The following is a 19,951-nucleotide window of genomic DNA, read 5'->3' as shown; positions in this document are numbered from 1 at the left end:
ATGGGGTTGGGCAAAAACCAAAAAAAAAAACACTCGAGCACAGTTTTAAGGTGGCTGCCTACTTTTACCAAGTAGGGTAATACGTTCATGTTCTATATACACCAAACTGCCAATTCGGACTATATATTTTTCTTGTATTTATGTGATTTGGCATCATTTGCTGTCATTGGGTGTCATTCCCCATCATTCGCTACCATTCCCCTTCATTCCCGTCAGTCACCGTCATAAGACATCTCACTATCTTTGACCATGATTGACCATGATTGACATTCATTCGCCATCATTCACCATCATGGACCATCATTCACCATCATTCACCATCAGTCACCATCATTAGACATCATTGACCGTCATTGACCATCATTAGACATCATTAGACATCATTCACCATCATTCACCATCATTCACCATCATTCACCGTCATTCACCATCATTAGACATCATTCACCATCATTCACCATCATTCACCATCATTCACCATCATTCACCATCATTCACCATCATTAGACATCATTCACCGTCATTAGACATCATTAGACATCATTCACCGTCATTACACATCATTCACGTCATTAGACATCATTCACCATCATTAGACCTCATTCACCGTCATTCACCATCATTAGACATCATTCACCGTCATTCACCATCATTAGACATCATTCAACATCATTTACCATCATTCACCATCATTCACCATCATTCACCATCATTGACCATCATTCACCATCATTCACCATCATTGACCATCATTAGACATCATTCACCATCATTCACCATCATTAGACATCATTCACCATCATTAGACATCATTCACCGTCATTCACCATCATTGACCATCATTGACCATCATTCACCATCATTCACCATCATTAGACATCATTCACCGTCATTACAAATCATTGACCATCATTGACCATCATTGACCATTATTGACCATCATTAGACATCATTCACCATCATTCACCGTCATTAGACATCATTCACCATCATTCACCATCATTCACCATCATTAACCATCATTCACCCTCATTCACCATCATTAGACATCATTAGACATCATTAGACATCATTGACCATCATTAGACATCACTGACCATCATTGACCATCATTGACCATCATTGACCATCATTAGACATCACTGACCATCATTCATCATCATTGACCATAATTCACCATCATTCACCATCATTCACCATCATTCACCATCATTCACCATCATTCACCGTCATTACACATCATTGACCATCATTGACCATCATTGACCATCATTGACCATCATTGACCATCATTAGACATCATTAGACATCATTAGACATCATTCACCATCATTAACCATCATTAGACATCATTCACCATCATTCACCATCATTCACCGTCATTCACCATCATTAGACATCATTAGACATCATTCACCGTCATTAGACATCATTCACCATCATTGACCATCATTCTCCATCATTCACCATCATTCACCATCATTCACCATCATTCACCATCAGTCACCATCATTAGACATCATTGACCTTCATTGACCATCATTAGACATCATTAGACATCATTCACCATCATTCACCATCATTCACCATCATTCACCGTCATTCACCATCATTAGACATCATTCACCATCATTCACCATCATTCACCATCATTCACCATCATTCACCATCATTAGACATCATTCACCGTCATTAGACATCATTAGACATCATTCACCGTCATTACACATCATTCACCGTCATTAGACATCATTCACCATCATTAGACATCATTCACCGTCATTCACCATCATTAGACATCATTCACCGTCATTCACCATCATTAGACATCATTCAACATCATTTACCATCATGGACCATCATTCACCATCATTCACCATCATTGACCATCATTAGACATCATTCACCATCATTCACCATCATTCACCATCATTAGACATCATTCACCATCATTAGACATCATTCACCGTCATTCACCATCAGTCACCATCATTGACCATCATTCACCATCATTCACCATCATTAGACATCATTCACCGTCATTACACATCATTGACCATCATTGACCATCATTGACCATCAATGACCATTATTGACCATCATTAGACATCATTCACCATCATTCACCGTCATTAGACATCATTCACCATCATTCACCATCATTCACCATCATTAACCATCATTCACCCTCATTCACCATCATTAGACATCATTAGACATCATTAGACATCATTGACCATCATTAGACATCACTGACCATCATTGACCGTCATTAGACATCATTGACCATCATTAGACATCACTGACCATCATTCATCATCATTGACCATAATTCACCATCATTCACCATAATTCACCATCATTCACCATCATTCACCATCATTCACCGTCATTACACATCATTGACCATCATTGACCATCATTGACCATCATTGACCATCATTGACCATCATTAGACATCATTAGACATCATTAGACATCATTCACCGTCATTAACCATCATTAGACATCATTCACCATCATTAGACATCATTCACCATCATTCACCATCATTAGACATCATTAGACATCATTCACCGTCATTAGACATCATTCACCATCATGGACCATCATTCGCCATCATTCACCATCATTCACCATCATTCACCATCATTCACCATCATTCACCATCATTCACCATCATTCACCATCATTCACCGTCATTCACCATCATTAGACATCATTCGCCATCATTCACCATCATTCACCATCATTAGACATCATTCACCATCATTAGACATCATTAGACATCATTAGACATCATTCACCGTCATTAGACATCATTCACCATCATTCACCGTCATTAGACATCATTCACCATCATTAGACATCATTCACCATCATTCACCATCATTGACCGTCATTCACCATCATTGACCGTCATTCACCATCATTGACCATCATTGACCATCATTGACCATCATTGACCATCATTGACCATCATTCACCATCATTAGACATCATTCACCATCATTGACCATCATTCACCATCATTCACCATCATTAGACATCATTCACCATCATTGACCATCATTCACCATCATTAGACATCATTCACCATCATTAGACATCATTAGACATCATTCACCGTCATTAGACACCATTCACCATCATTCACCATCATTGACCATCATTAGACATCATTCACCATCATTGACCATCATTAGACATCATTCACCGTCATTACACATCATTGACCATCATTGACCATCATTGACCATCATTGACCATCATTGGACATCATTCACCATCATTCACCGTCATTAGACATCATTCACCATCATTCACCATCATTCACCATCATTCACCATCATTCACCATCATTAACCATCATTAGACCATCATTCACCATCATTAGACATCATTAGACATCATTAGACATCATTGACCATCATTAGACATCACTGACCATCATTCATCATCATTCACCATCATTCACCATCATTCACCATCATTCACCATCATTCACCATCATTCACCGTCATTACACATCATTAGACATCATTCACCATCATTGACCATCATTAGACATCATTCACCATCATTCACCATCATTCACCATCATTAGACATCATTCACCATCATTAGACATCATTAGACATCATTCACCGTCATTAGACATTATTCACCATCATTCACCATCATTAGACATCAGTCACCGTCATTAGACATCATTCACCATCATTCACCACCATTGACCGTCATTCACCATCATTCACCATCATTGACCATCATTGACCATCATTGACCATCATTGACCATCATTAGACATCATTAGACATCATTAGACATCATTGACCATCATTGACCATCATTGACCATCATTGACCATCATTGACCATCATTAGACATCATTCACCATCATTCACCATCATTAGACATCATTCACCGTCATTAGACTTCACTGACCATCATTGACCATGTTGAAGCATAGGCTCATTAGGCTTATCTAATAAGCAGATGGCTGTAAAACTGAAGCTAATGCCCACGCTACTTCATAGCTGACTTGCGTTACATAAGCCCCTCTCTGGCGAAGTGTTCTGGCGTGCCTGCCAAACTCTCAGGTCAATCTGATGATCTCGCACAGGAGATACAGTCGTCCACTGATGTCCTCACCAGGGCTGTAATGTGGCATGTACAGTAGATATTGTTGATGTGACTTCTGGATTTTGTACACACAGCTGAGGACACTACAAAAATTTCAATGGAGTTGCCTTGTCTCATGGACTTCTACAAGTGTGGGCTTATGGCTCGTTTCTTGGATCACTGGGTATTTTCTTTGAGTTATTCACATATAAGTAACATAAAGCGTTTTTCTCACGATCGTATCAAGCATTTTTACTAAGACGCCGTAGAAATAGCCGTAGAACACTTTATCTGGCTTACTGTTAGGATAATGTCCATCTTTTAAATATTGCATCGGATTCTGGTGCTAACCCGCGAAAAATTAAGTTTCATGGGTACGGGAGGGGAGGGGATACAGTTATCGCGGCTTTTCTGTTTATCAGGGATATATCTACACCTACTTGCAAGAACGTTGTCATACGATATTAGAACATTAGTGATTTAGTGAGAAAGGAATACGTTAAAAGACAAAAGAAAAAGTTCAGCTTCAGTGGTCTTTTGTTTTTTAATATAATTCCTATCACACTAAATCACTAATGTTCTATTTTCGTATGACAACGTTTTTGCAAGTAGGTGTATATCCCGAACTGTTCAAACATTTCCCCATCCACTCTTTTGTTTGTTTCTCTTGTTTTGTTTGGCCCCGTTGTAAAGTGTTGTTGTGTTTTTAATCATCGTAAACGATCGCAAATGATGAATGGTGAATGATGGTCAATGATGATGAATGATGGTCAATGATGTCTAATGATGGTCAATGATGGTCAATGATGGTCAATGATGGTCAATGATGGTCAATGATGATAAATGATGGTCAATGATGTCTAATGATGGTCAATGATGGTCAATGATGGTCAATGATGTCCAATGATGTCTAATGATGGTGAATGATGGTGAATGACGGTTAATAATGTCTAATGATGTCTAATGATGGTGAATGATGGTGAATGATGGTGAGTGATGGTGAATGACGGTCAATGATGGTAAATGATGGTCAATGATGGTCAATGATGGTGAATGATGGTCAATGATGGTCAATGATGGTCAATGATGGTCAATGATGGTCATTGATGGTCAATGATGTCTAATGACGGTGAATGATGTCTAATGATGGTCAATGATGGTCAATGATGTCTAATGATGGTGAATGATGGTGAATGATGGTGAATGATGGTGAATGATGGTGAATGATGGTGAATGATGTCTAATGATGGTGAATGATGGTCAATGATGGTGAATGATGGTGAATGATGGTGAATGACGGTGAATGATGTCTAATGATGGTCAATGATGGTCAATGATGGTCAATGATGGTCAATGATGGTCAATGATGTCTAATGATGTCTAATGATGGTCAATGATGGTGAATGATGGTCAATGATGGTGAATGACGGTGAATGAAGGTGAATGAAGGTGAATGATGGTGAATGATGGTGAATGATGTCTAATGACGGTGAATGATGTCTAATGACGGTGAATGATGTCTAATGATGGTGAATGATGTCTAATGATGGTGAATGACGGTGAATGATGTCTAATGATGGTGAATGATGGTGAATGATGGTGAATGATGGTCAATGATGGTCAATGATGTCTAATGATGGTGAATGATGTCTAATGATGGTCAATGATGGTCAATGATGGTCAATGATGTCTAATGATGGTCAATGATGTCTAATGATGTCTAATGATGGTGAATGATGGTGAATGATGGTGAATGATGGTTAATGATGGTGAATGATGGTGAATGATGTCTAATGACGGTGAATGATGTCTAATGATGGTCAATGATGGTCAATGATGTCTAATGACGGTGAATGATGTCTAATGATGTCTAATGATGGTGACTGATGGTGAATGATGGTGAATGATGTCTAATGATGGTCAATGATGTCTAATGATGGTGACTGATGGTGAATGATGGTCAATGATGGTCAATGATGGTGAATGATGTCTAATGATGTCTAATGATGGTGAATGACGGTGAATGATGTCTAATGATGGTGAATGATGGTGAATGATGGTGAATGATGGTCAATGATGATGAATGATGGTCAATGATGTCTAATGATGGTCAAGGATGGTCAATGATGGTCAATGATGTCTAATGACGGTGAATGATGTCTAATGATGTCTAATGATGGTCAATGATGGTCAATGATGGTCAATGATGGTCAATGATGGTCAATGATGGTCAATGATGGTCATTGATGGTCAATGATGTCTAATGACGGTGAATGATGTCTAATGATGGTCAATGATGGTCAATGATGTCTAATGATGGTGAATGATGGTGAATGATGGTGAATGATGGTGAATGATGGTGAATGATGGTGAATGATGTCTAATGATGGTGAATGATGGTGAATGATGGTGAATGATGGTGAATGATGGTGAATGATGGTGAATGATGTCTAATGATGGTCAATGATGGTCAATGATGGTCAATGATGGTCAATGATGGTCAATGATGTCTAATGATGTCTAATGATGGTCAATGATGGTGAATGATGGTCAATGATGGTGAATGATGGTCAATGACGGTGAATGATGGTGAATGATGTCTAATGATGGTGACTGATGGTCAATGATGGTCAATGATGGTCAATGATGGTGAATGATGTCTAATGATGTTTAATGATGGTGAATGACGGTGAATGATGTCTAATGATGGTGAATGATGGTGAATGATGGTGAATGATGGTCAATGATGTTGAATGATGGTCAATGATGTCTAATGATGGTCAAGGATGGTCAATGATGGTCAATGATGTCTAATGACGGTGAATGATGTCTAATGATGTCTAATGATGGTCAATGATGGTCAATGATGGTCAATGATGGTCAATGATGGTCAATGATGGTCAATGATGGTCAATGATGGTCATTGATGGTCAATGATGTCTAATGACGGTGAATGATGTCTAATGATGGTCAATGATGGTCAATGATGTCTAATGATGGTGAATGATGGTGAATGATGGTGAATGATGGTGAATGATGGTGAATGATGGTGAATGATGGTGAATGATGTCTAATGATGGTGAATGATGGTGAATGATGGTGAATGATGGTGAATAATGGTGAATGATGGTGAATGATGTCTAATGATGGTCAATGATGGTCAATGATGGTCAATGATGGTCAATGATGGTCAATGATGTCTAATGATGTCTAATGATGGTCAATGATGGTGAATGATGGTCAATGATGGTGAATGATGGTCAATGATGGTGAATGATGGTGAATGAAGGTGAATGAAGGTGAATGATGGTGAATGATGGTGAATGATGTCTAATGACGGTGAATGATGTCTAATGACGGTGAATGATGTCTAATGATGGTGAATGATGTCTAATGATGGTGAATGACGGTGAATGATGTCTAATGATGGTGAATGATGGTGAATGATGGTGAATGATGGTGAATGATGGTGAATGATGGTGAATGATGTCTAATGATGGTCAATGATGGTCAATGATGGTCAATGATGTCTAATGATGGTCAATGATGTCTAATGATGTCTAATGATGGTGAATGATGGTGAATGATGGTGAATGATGGTTAATGATGGTGAATGATGGTGAATGATGTCTAATGACGGTGAATGATGTCTAATGATGGTGAATGATGGTGAATGATGTCTAATGACGGTGAATGATGTCTAATGATGTCTAATGATGGTGACTGATGGTGAATGATGGTGAATGATGTCTAATGATGGTCAATGATGTCTAATGATGGTGACTGATGGTGAGTGATGGTCAATGATGGTCAATGATGGTGAATGATGTCTAATGATGTCTAATGATGTCTAATGACGGTGAATGATGTCTAATGATGGTGAATGATGGTGAATGATGGTCAATGATGGTCAATGATGATGAATGATGGTCAATGATGTCTAATGATGGTCAAGGATGGTCAATGATGGTCAATGATGTCTAATGACGGTGAATGATGTCTAATGATGTCTAATGATGGTGAATGATGGTGAATGATGGTGAATGATGGTGAATGATGTCTAATGACGGTGAATGATGTCTAATGATGGTGAATGATGGTGAATGATGTCTAATGACGGTGAATGATGTCTAATGATGTCTAATGATGGTGAATGATGTCTAATGATGGTGAATGATGTCTAATGATGGTGAATGATGTCTAATGATGGTGAATGATGTCTAATGATGGTGACTGATGGTGACTGATGGTGAATGATGGTCCATGATGGTGAATGATGGCGAATGAATGTCAATCATGGTCAATCATGGTCAAAGATAGTGAGATGTCTTATGACGGTGACTGACGGGAATGAAGGGGAATGGTAGCGAATGATGGGGAATGACACCCAATGACAGCAAATGATGCCAAATCACATAAATACAAGAAAAATATATAGTCCGATTTGGCAGTTTGGTGTATATAGAACATGAACGTATTACTTGAACGTTCGATTTGAGCCCACGATGTGCGCGCGCTCAAAAACCGCTGAAAAATCTACAAGATTTTATTGAAGAACCATACGCGTTTTGAGCTTCAACAGGGCAAAACCCTCACATTTTGCACGGGACTCTATATTTTTTGATAGCTCATTTGAAAAAACTTCTAAAAATCTAGGTTATATCAACATTTTAGGAAAAGTTTAAATCAGGAACACGTGAAAAAATAGATTTTTGTAGGGATTTTTGTTCGACTTTATGAGATTTTTTAAGAGCACCGAAACTACAAAATATGACAATCAATGTCTCTCTTTGTCTTTTTGTCGAAAATAGCCATGTATTATTGTAGAAGGATTGACTAGCCTTCATTCGTGCAATCATATAGTCTGCAAATAAATATTATCTTATTAATCTTAATTTTTTTCTAATCACTTCCGGTGGCGCAATTTTTACTCCATAAGCTCGTGCGTAGGCTTCCATTAAATGCTGATTATCTCGAAAACGAATTCGGGACAACTTATTTTTCTTTCCAGATTTGGAATCAGCATTAAATTTCAATTCGGAAAATCGAAGTTTTAAAAAAAGCTTAAATCAATTTCCAAAAGTAGGCAGTCACCTTAAATAGTGGGAAAAAAATCGTGCACAAGAAAAGTTCCAGGGAAAAATCCAAATTACATGTGTGTCCAAAAAATATTCCTGCAGTCATGAGGCGTAAGAAAAAATTCCTGAACAAAATAAATTGCCCACCCCCCCGCCCCCTCAAAAATCTAATAGATCGTCCCTAATCACATGAGTCTAATATCACATAACATTACATGGTCCATTTTGATCGGAGTCGCCACTATATATTATATCGTTATATTATTTCGAAACTTTTAGCCATGCATGGAATCAGACAAAGGAGGAATCAGACCATAAAACCGAAAGATAAGATGGAATTCGAATTTATTACAGAAAAAGCAATTGATCAAGTACATGTACTAGAAGGAAGATATGTATGTCTTGCAACTGGATTTGGAAAATACTATTGTTTTCGGTTTTTGGCTAAACTGAAGGCTGCATGAAGTCAGTCGAAGCTAGGCGAATATTTCCTTTGACTGCTCTCATAAAATCCGTACTAAGTTCACATTAAGCATTACTTACATTTTGTCAGCTCTTGTTTGTAAAGACAAAAAGATCTTACAGTGAGAGAAGACCGACCTCATATAAGAGAAGTAGGAAAACAGTAACTGAATGAGGCTTTGAATAGCCGTTTTTATACAATCGTACTGATGATATTTAGGTAGTATATAAAATTCCTAGACTGATTCTATGGATGGCGGCAAGTTTATTATTAATTTGTAAATTGCTCATCGGTGTGTTACAATGCAGCTACATTTGAACCTACTTTTCTATGCTCAATAAATTCTACTACGATTCTGCCTTTTTTATTTTATTCATTTCAAATGGAACTGTATTTAGTCATATATAAATAGAAAATAAGTGGACAGAAAGCGAGGAAATTTCACTTCCGGTTTATTTAATATGCGCGAGCCTTGTTTTCGTTTGCACAGAAAATTAAGTTAAGGTGACTGCCTACTTTTGGAAATTGATTTAAGCTTTTTTTAAAACTTCGATTTTCCGAATTGAAATTTAATGCTGATTCCAAATCTGGAAAGAAAAATAGGGTGTCCCGAGCTTGTTTTTGAGATAATCAGCATTTAATGGAAGCCTACGCACGAGCTTTTGGAGTAAAAATTGCGCCACCGGAAGTGATAAGAAAAAAATTAAGATTCATAAGATAATAGTTATTTGCAGACTATATGATTGCACGAACGAAGGCTAGTCAATCCTTCTACAATAATACATGGAAATTTTCGACAAAAAGAAAGAGAGATACATTGATTTGTCATATTTTGTAGTTTCGGTGCTCTTAAAAAATCTCATAAAGTCGAACAAAAATCCCTACAAAAATCTATTTTTTCACGTGTTCCTGATTTAAACTTTTCCTAAAATGTTGATATAACCTAGATTTTTAGGAGTTTTTTCAAATGAGCTATCAAAAAATATAGAGTCCCGTGCAAAATGTGAGGGTTTTGCCCTGTTGAAGCTCAAAACGCGTATGGTTCTTCAATAAAATCTTGTTGATTTTTTAGCGGTTTTTCAAAAGTAGGCAGCCACCTTAAAGTGTGATAAGTCGCTAGTTGAGCGGGAACAACCCACAAAGGAGCGAAAACTACGACTTATTTGGAATCGGTCTAGCATCAAATGTGAAAAATACTAAAATACTATTGGTACACAGGGAACCCAAGCATGGTTTTGCTGTTAGTTTGAATGAAAAAATATTTTTAGTATTCTTTTCTTTTACTTAAGAAATAAAATAGTTATGAACAATCTAGATCTAGGTCATGAAAGTTCTATACAAATATTTAGAGTAGCTTTGACTTTTCACTTTGATTTCACCTGTAAAATCAGAAATAAAATTGGGCTTCCTGTAGTTCCATTATCCACAGGGATCCCATGCAATTTCCTCAAGGCTCCGGCCATCTTGGATTTGAAAGCTTTAAAATGTGATAAACACAATGTAATCTGGAAAGTTTAGGTCAATTTGGATCATAATGGGACAAGGAAAGTCCAAGGAAGGCTACCAGAAGGCTGTAAAGAAGCTTAGTAGCCTTGAACTTGATAATATTGAGGCTGTTTTCAACGAGCTTTCAATAAAAACTGAAGATGGCAAAAGACGTGTCGAGCTATCACTCCTAACAAGACAAGAATTTGCTGAACGCTTTCATTTGACTGGATTCGTTGCTGAGCGGTTGTGTCATGCTTTTGATAAGACAGAGGTAGGATGTTGACATGTTTAGAGGAATTTGGATCTATTTTTGTCCAGATGTATAAGTACTGTAGTTGGTGCACTGGATAGGATCATTGAGTTTAAGTTCTATCATGTCATCCCCCCCCTCCCCCAGTACAAACATTGATGTGATGTGAATGCATATGGAATATAAACAAAAATGTGTAAGCTTAATTTATATGGATCAAGGATAGTGTGAGCAAGTGTGGCAAAGTGATGCTGGGCTTTTTCAATCCCAATGTCATGATCTCACTGCCCTTCATTTCCTATCACTGTATGACTAGTTTGTCTATTGATACCAAAACAGCAAAACCTCCTTGGCTCAGGTCAAACGTCCAAATTCACATGAGCCCAACCTAATTGAAACCATGGAAAACAAGGCGGTCTTCTTCAATAGGTTTGGCTAATGTGGAAGTTAACGTTCGACTTGATCTTTACTCTCCTTGGAATATGAGTGAGTCAAATTGTCCATTGAGTCACAGCCAGACACTTATTGGGCCACACTTACCAATGTTATTGACTGGGACCAAGGGAAAGAGTGTGTTTTGTGGTCCCGAGACAGCAATGTTTCCCAAAGCAAAGCCAGGTAAAACATGGTTGTTGAGGGACATCAAAACACACTGATTTCCTGAACTCCCAGTCAATAAGTGTTTTGTTATTTACCAAGTGTCAAAGAATACAAATAGAGGATATTACATGGGCGCGCGGAGATACAAAAATTATCTTCGAGTGTTGAAAAGATCTCTCACGAGTGAGTGCAGTGAACAAATGAGAGATTTTCAACACGAGAAGATAAATTTCGTATCTCCAAGCGCCCATGTAATATTCTGTTTATTATTTAATTATCCATAAAATCAACTTAACAAGCTTTTTATTATCAAAAAAAGTTTTTATTTATAAACTAATAGCTTAAATACACATGGTAATGATATTTTCACATGTGAAAATAACATGTTATTTTCACATGTGAAAATATCAGTTTTTTGAAAAGGAGAAATATAGGTATTTTATGGATAATTATATGATAAATAGAGGATATTACATGGGCGCGCGGAGGTACGAAATTTATCTTTGAGTGTTGAAAAGATCTGATTGAAAAGATAAATTTCGTATCTCTAAGCGACCATGTAATATTCTGTTTATCATATAATTATCAATGAAGTATGTTTTGGCTTTTTCAGGCAATTCTTTCCGTGTATTTTTGAATAGCCATTGCAATGGTGTTATTTTCACATGTGAAAATAACATGTTATTTTCACGTGTAAAGATATCAATTTTTCAAAATAGAGAAAAATAGATATTTCATTGGTAATTATATAATAAATAATGCTTTTGTCACTTTACATTTCGCTTACCCCTCTCCCTAGAAAAGTGTGTGTACGCACTATACCTATGGTAACACAAGATGAGGCAAAGCATTTTTATTGATAGAATGAAATACATATATTTAATGTTTTCCTTTTGTCAGGGTGGTAAGCCTGTGGTTAGGCCACACCTCATGGCCCATAAAGCTTAGGTTAAATACCCCCATTGCTCACCAAACCCCTTCACGGTTCCCTGCACTATCTTGAAAGGTAGCTGTGCCTTTGCATCGAAGCGAGACGAACGGTGAGCTTGCAATGATAGGGACCTGTGAATAATTTGTCCAAGGTGTTAAAAAAAGGTCTCTATCATTGCAAGCTCACCATTTGTCTCGCTTCGATGCAAAGGCATGGCTGCCTTTCAAGATGGCGCAGGGATCAACTGTGAAAGGAACTATTGCCATGGAAGATTCCTGATCCCTAAGGTTTCAGAATATTGTAAATTCAATTCAATTGTAATGATTCTTTTTTTGACCCCTAGACTGGTACCATAGAACTGGATGAGTTTATTGGAGGTATAGCCTTGTGTCTTCATGGATCTGTCAGAGATAAATGCAGACTTCTGTTCAAGATCTTTGATTTAGTAAGTTTGAAAGAGGAAATTCAAAGTGTGACCCACAATCGAGTACAGCTGTTGCGTAACTGTGCAAGCCATTGGCAGACCAACAATAAGGGTCATAAAAAAAGTAGAATTTGATGTCTTTGCTTTAAGAAAAAAAATTTTAGGGTGTAAAATAATGGCTGAGTCATCAGACAATGTCCTGTCAGAATCAGAACTTGTTCTGTCGTGGTAAAATCTTTGCCTTGCAGGTCATTATGACCAGTAATGTTGAGCCAGGAACGAGGCATATCTGAGCTAAAACTAATTTTGCTGGTCATGATGACCAGAGATTGACCAACCGTTTTTTTAAGCCCTGATATATGTACTGAAGAAGGGACTGGCTATCTCTCTTTGTGTTGTTTGGCTAAACAATTCATTCTCATGAGGTTCTGTTTGTATCATAGTTAGTAGATTAGAACTCTTTGGTTTGAATGGACTTGGAATGACCTACAGTACCGTATCTACAACAAAGTATATGGTAAATTATGTCAATATTATCTCTCTACCAGGATCAAGATGATGGTGTGAGTAAAGATGAGTTAACAGCAGTGCTTCTGAGCTCTGTGGAGTCTGCAGAGAAAATCCTTAACAACATAGAGGGACAAGATACAAATTCTGAGTCTGATGAGACTGATAAATTGATTGATACTGTTACAAAGTATGTGTTTATACATCAGAAATACCTGATATATTTAAACAATTTAAAGAAACCTGGTCAAGTTCTTTAACTGTAAAACAGGATTTCATAGATTTTGGAGTCATTTTATCTGCATCCCTTAATGAAATGTTCTTTAATTTGTTCTTATGGAACTCAGAAAAATAGATCTATACATCTACATCCATTTATAATGTCCTTGAGTAAGTTAAGGCCTCCTCCCCTGCTAAGAATTGAGAATTTTGGCTTATAATAAAAATATATAAGTGAATGATGTAAACAACAATATAGGGGCGCAGTGCATTGTACAGTAGTTGACTAAGATTTTTTAAAGATCACAGACATTTGCACAGACTTAGCCTCATTTATAAGTCAGCAATTCACAGTACCATTAAAAGCCAGTGGGATTTCAAAACATCGGTATTGTTCAAACTGCACCTTCTTTACATTACAGTTGACTTTTGCAAAGGAATTGCTCTTTTAAAACAAGGCTAAGCCTGTGCAGATGAGTCTTTAGTCATAAAACACAGCCATATATTTACCGAAAGAGAAAAGGAACTATTCTAAATTAATTTAATTGATTTTTGCAGGATAGTGCAGAAAGCATTTGAAACTTGTGACACCGCCAAAAGTGGAAAACTATCTGCAAAGGTAAATACATTGCTAACATAACTTGCCAATTGGGAAGTGTTTTTTGGGAAATGGGGAAATTTTTTCCCATTTCATGCCACATGTCTTTTCCTTGAGTATCATTTCTTTATTTATTTATGATGCTTGAGATTTAAGTTCTGTCTTTGGTTGATTAATATGGAGTATAAAGAAGGATGCAAGAAGATTCTCTTAGTGTTAACAATGTTATGCTTTTACGCAATTTAGCGCTTGCCTCTTGTCTACGGGACCTGGGTTTGAATCCCGCTGGGTTCAGTGTAATATGTGAGTAGAGTTGCTCGTTGCTTCTCTCCGACCAGTGCTTCAAGGGTTTTTTTACAGGTTCTCCAGTTTTACTCCCTTCACAAACATCAACCTATAAATTTAAATTTGATCATAGAATGATCAGGGCCACAGGTTTGTTGTAGCCACCGGCTATTGAGTGCTACCCTTGTAAGACAAGAATGTCCATCCATCCATTTTGGCACATGATATTATCATATTCCTGGAGGGTCATTCATAAAGATTCCATGATGATAGGGCATACATGTATCCCACTTTTATATGCAGACCATTTATCAGAATAGCATATCCCAGTCAATTTCAGTGCATATTAAATAAATAATATGACTTGTATTATTGGTTTCTTACAGCAATTTTCAAACTGGTTGATTCGCAACCCCAAAATAATGGATAATGTGTTTGGATGGCAGTGTCCAAGACCTGAAGGTATCTACCTTTGGACCTAATTCTTATCATTATATAGCTTAGATAGTATATGTGCGCTGATTGGTTTGGAACTGTGCTTTATTGGTGAACAGAGCACGGTTGCTGGTGTCATCTGCTTGTGTGAGGCAATTGCAAGCTTGGTAAGAAATCAGCTTTTTTCCATACTCCTTTAAGTAACAGAGCAAGCTTAAACTCCCCCATGTAGTTAACATGTATAGTTAAAAGCAGAAGTTGAGTGGATTGAAATTGAACCCTTGTTTTTTAGAGGGTCACTGGATGAATGAGAACCTTGCCATCCCTGCCGTCAGGATTGGCATGGCAGAATCAGCCTCACCAAGAATGCCCAGCCCATTCAGTCAAATGATGGAGGCAGAAGCAAAAGAGTCACGCAAGTTGAGTGATCTCTTCAATGACCCTCACAGTTCTACAGCTGATGAAGGGCAATCATTTTTTGATACCCTTAATCATCCAAGTAATACTCCTGGTGATTCAATCTTTGTTCAGACCAACACAGAGGAAGCAACTGACAGCCAGAAAGAGGATGATGGGCAGACTGCAGTGGAAACTCAGGTTGCTTTTCAAGGGCTTCCAATTAACAACGAACCTCAAGAATCCATTCACTTTAAAGGCCTTGATTCCTTCCAGGATCAACCTTTGGTACCTGATCCAAGTGAAAGCCCAGACATCCCCTCAGAACCTCCACACAAATCACTGGAGGATATTGTTGAGGCAGAGAGAAGGTCAGAGCCAGGGTTCATAGGTGAAGATTCATTGCAGCAGCCATTCCAATTTGTTCAACAACCATTTCCAATTCCAATGATCACACAGCATCATCTCCAAGATGCAAGCACACCTCAGCAACCATTTCAACCTTCATCTATCCCTGTCACTCCAACATGCTTGCAAAATATGAAAGTCTACCAAGATCCAGCAACCAAGCATCCATTAGAGGATACCAGCCAGCATCATGTTCATGAAACTACAGTCCATCCACCAATACCTACAGTACCTGAAGTAGAAGTGCACAGTAAACAGACTAAAGAAGATCTACTTGCCTCTGCATGGATTCCTTCACCACAGACCAGCGATTTCCTAACAGCGATTACTTCTGGAATGATAAATAAGACTGATATCGATCAGCAGTTTTTGACTTCTCCTGGTATTGTAATAGATAATTCACAGGTTCGTATGTGCATCAATCATGATTGTATAGAGGATATCAATTTTATCATGCCTTGAAACAGCCTCTGGACTGATCTAATACTGGCATTAAAGCTACCAACATATTTTTAATAACATCCTACCAACACCCTACTAACACCCAACCCACCCTTCCAACACCCTACTGATAGCCGACTGACATTACCAAAATCTTACCAACACCCTACCAACACATTAGACACCCCAACACACCTACCAACACCCTATCAACACTCTACCAACACCCTACAACACCCTACAAACATCCTACCAACATCCTACCAACACCCCCAGACACCTACCAACACCCTATCAACACCCTACAAACATCCTACCAACATCCTACCAACACCCCCAGACACCTACCAACACCCTACCAATACCTACCAATGCCCTACAACACCCTACCAACATCCTACCAACGTCCTATCAACATCCTACCAACATCCTGCTGGCAGCCTACCCTATCAATACCCTACCAACACCCTACCAATATCCTAACAAAACCCTACCAACATCCTACCAACACCCTAACAACAATCTGCTGGCAGCCTACCCTTTACATCCGACTGATACCCTGCTGACATCCTACCCTACCAATGCCCCACCAACACCCTACCAACGCCCTACCAACACCCTACCAACGCCCTACCAACACCCTACCAATGCCCTACCAACGCCCTACCAACGCCCTACCAACGCCCTACCAACACCCTACCAACGCCCTGCCAACACCCTACCAACATCCTACCAACACCCTAACAACACCCTACCAACATCCTACCAACACCCTACCAACGCCCTGCCAACACCTTACCAACATCGTACCAACATCCTGCTGGCAGCCTACCAATTACACCCTACTGACAGCTACGGACACTGAATGTATTTAAAAAAAGATAATTTGTTTATTTGGATAAAATAAATAATCTTTGATTGCTTTTAGCTGGACCCAGTAAAAGATTTGTTATTAAAGTTCATGGATGAACATGATGTAGAGAAAAGACAAACTTTAGGTGTGGACAATGTGCCTCTCAATGAATCAGGGCTGCGCGATTTACTGGTGAGTATTTGGAGCATCTGGTCTTCTTACCTCTTACCCTCCTTGTGCACAACTCTCTCCATTACCTGCTGTGAGGTCAGTCCTTGAACCCATCTTCACATACAGGAGTAGAGTTACTTGTCATTACTCTCCTGTACTTCAAAGGTTTATCCAATGTCCATTTGAGTCGTGGAGTAAGGGTCACAGGTAACAACTAAATGTAAATGGATTTACCGCTACATAATGGACATAAAGCCACGGGTTTGGCAACCCACTCCATAAGATCTAATACATCAAATTAGAATTTAGAAGTTGGTTTTTGTGGAGGAAAGAAACACCGGATAACCTGGAGAAATAACCTTTGAAGAACAAGAGAGAACCAACAACAATTCTACTCACATACAATTAACACAGAGCCTGGTGAGACTAAACCTGAGTCACATTGGTGAGAGGCAAGCACTCTCACCACTCATGACCCATGCTTCCTGGATAATATAAACACCACCACACCTCGCTGTCAAATTCAACTGATCTGATAATATTCACTATTGAGGGGTTTTGTTTACGAAAAATAATTGCATTGATTTTCCATTCCTTTAGTCTGCTGAATGCTGGCGAGCTGCTCTGGACTTCACATCAAGGTTTCTTACAGCACATGGTCAAGGAGTTGGACAGTATGGGCAGCGAGCAATGCATACTCACAAGACACTACAGGTATGCAGTGGCTTCACTTGATTTCTGGACTAGTCCCTTTCACAGTTGCCTTGCCCCATCTTGAAAGGTAGCCATGCCTTTGCATTAAAGTGAGACAAATGTAGAGCTTGCATAGAGACCTTTTTATCGCCTGGCACAATTATTCACATGTCTCTATCATTGCAAGCTTACCGATCGTCTCGCTTTGATGCAAAGAAATGGCTACCTTTCAAGATGGTGCAGGGAACTGTGAAGGGGTAAATGGCAAATGGAAATATTAATCCATGTATTGTCATTCACCATTCACCCCTTCAACCTTTTTTGCATAGATCTAGGGATTAACAGCTGTCTCTTTAACAGCAGTTTTTCTCTTTAAGAAAACTGATGGCTGAGAAAATGGGTTGGCAGAATGGAAGTGAGGGGTAATTTGTTTGGGTAGCAGAAAGGAGAGTGAACCAAAGCCTGTCTTTATAGGGTGTCTTTAGTTTATTGAATTATAAATGGTCCAAAAATAAAAACACTAAATCAGTCCATTTATAATATTGAGCACTATTTTTAATATATATTTTTCTGTAAATATCAAGGTGTGGTTCTGTAGGATAGCATTATTGTACAAGCTCCAGATGTACAGTACAGCAGAGGCAGAGCTAGAAGCCTTCAAAAATTTTGATCAACCAGATCTTTATTATGAGTTTTACCCAGAGACCTACCCTGGTAGGAAAGGTATGTTATCTCAAAATGAATGAGACATTGAAATGTCGTAAAATTTAGCTTGCATTGCTCGTCTATCTTGTTAAATATTATCTAATATTTATTAATGTATTGCTGATGAATGAAACATCAAATCCTGAGCACGGCTAACACATATTGAACCCTTAAAGAACCTCTGGGCTGATCTATGTCAAGGCATGGATAACTCACAAATCGAATTGGAATTTAGCACACTGAGTTTTAAGGAGGTAGAGAACTAGATAACTAGTTGAATTAAGGGAGACGCAAAAATCTCTGCTCACCATATGACGCTGGATCCCGGAATTGAGCCGGAGTCTCCAGGGGTGAGATTTATAGGCCAGTTTTACTACCACTACACCACCCTTAATCCCCCTTAAATGTGTTTCACGGCAATGTTTATTATCTTTCCTGTAAATTAACTTTGTTTAAAAATTAAGCAATGATTGCCAATTAATATCCTGATGTATTTTTAGGATGTATGGTTCCTTTTTCTCTGCGCATTCTGCTGGCTGAGCTACCACAGCACAGTGGTAAACCTAATGAGGCATTAGATAGACTTTATTCTTTACAAAGGACATGTAAAGCAGTTCTCAAGAACCTGGCAAATGGACTAGACGAGGATGGGTCCAAGTCAGCTGACAAATCAGACGACATGAGAGAAGGTAATAACTGCCCACAAATGCAAACCACCATGATGCTTGTATGAGATAAATGGAAAGTTGAATGGTCATGAAAACAAAGTTTTTGCTTCCTTCCACAGCTGCGGTTAAAATGTGGAATGAGCGTGAACTGCGTGTTCTCTATGCCATTGGAAACTGTTTTCTAGCAGTGAAGGTAACGGCGCGAGCTATAGT

General features: G+C 38.4%; 1 protein-coding gene across 1 annotated transcript in view; it reads left to right on the top strand.

The window, feature by feature from the left end:
* Positions 1-11,107: 11,107 nt before the first annotated feature.
* The window catches only part of LOC116291990 (uncharacterized), a 33,028-nt gene continuing 24,184 nt past the window's right edge, over positions 11,108-19,951 (top strand). Inside the window, exons 1-11 of the mRNA XM_089026842.1 lie at positions 11,108-11,425; positions 13,279-13,380; positions 13,908-14,056; positions 14,644-14,704; positions 15,355-15,430; positions 15,696-16,612; positions 17,577-17,693; positions 18,273-18,386; positions 18,950-19,088; positions 19,571-19,759; positions 19,858-19,931. Of these exons, the coding sequence (XP_088882968.1) occupies positions 11,201-11,425; positions 13,279-13,380; positions 13,908-14,056; positions 14,644-14,704; positions 15,355-15,430; positions 15,696-16,612; positions 17,577-17,693; positions 18,273-18,386; positions 18,950-19,088; positions 19,571-19,759; positions 19,858-19,931 (2,163 nt within the window). The 5' untranslated portion in view covers positions 11,108-11,200. The remainder of the gene's footprint in view (positions 11,426-13,278; positions 13,381-13,907; positions 14,057-14,643; positions 14,705-15,354; positions 15,431-15,695; positions 16,613-17,576; positions 17,694-18,272; positions 18,387-18,949; positions 19,089-19,570; positions 19,760-19,857; positions 19,932-19,951) is intronic.

Source organism: Actinia tenebrosa, unplaced genomic scaffold, assembly GCF_029948245.1.
Source record: "Actinia tenebrosa isolate PJP-AT-01 unplaced genomic scaffold, QUT_ActTen_1.0 PGA_scaffold10__47_contigs__length_13832649, whole genome shotgun sequence".
In the NCBI taxonomy this organism is placed as follows: domain Eukaryota; kingdom Metazoa; phylum Cnidaria; class Anthozoa; order Actiniaria; family Actiniidae; genus Actinia; species Actinia tenebrosa.
This window is presented reverse-complemented; position numbering and strand designations above follow the sequence as displayed.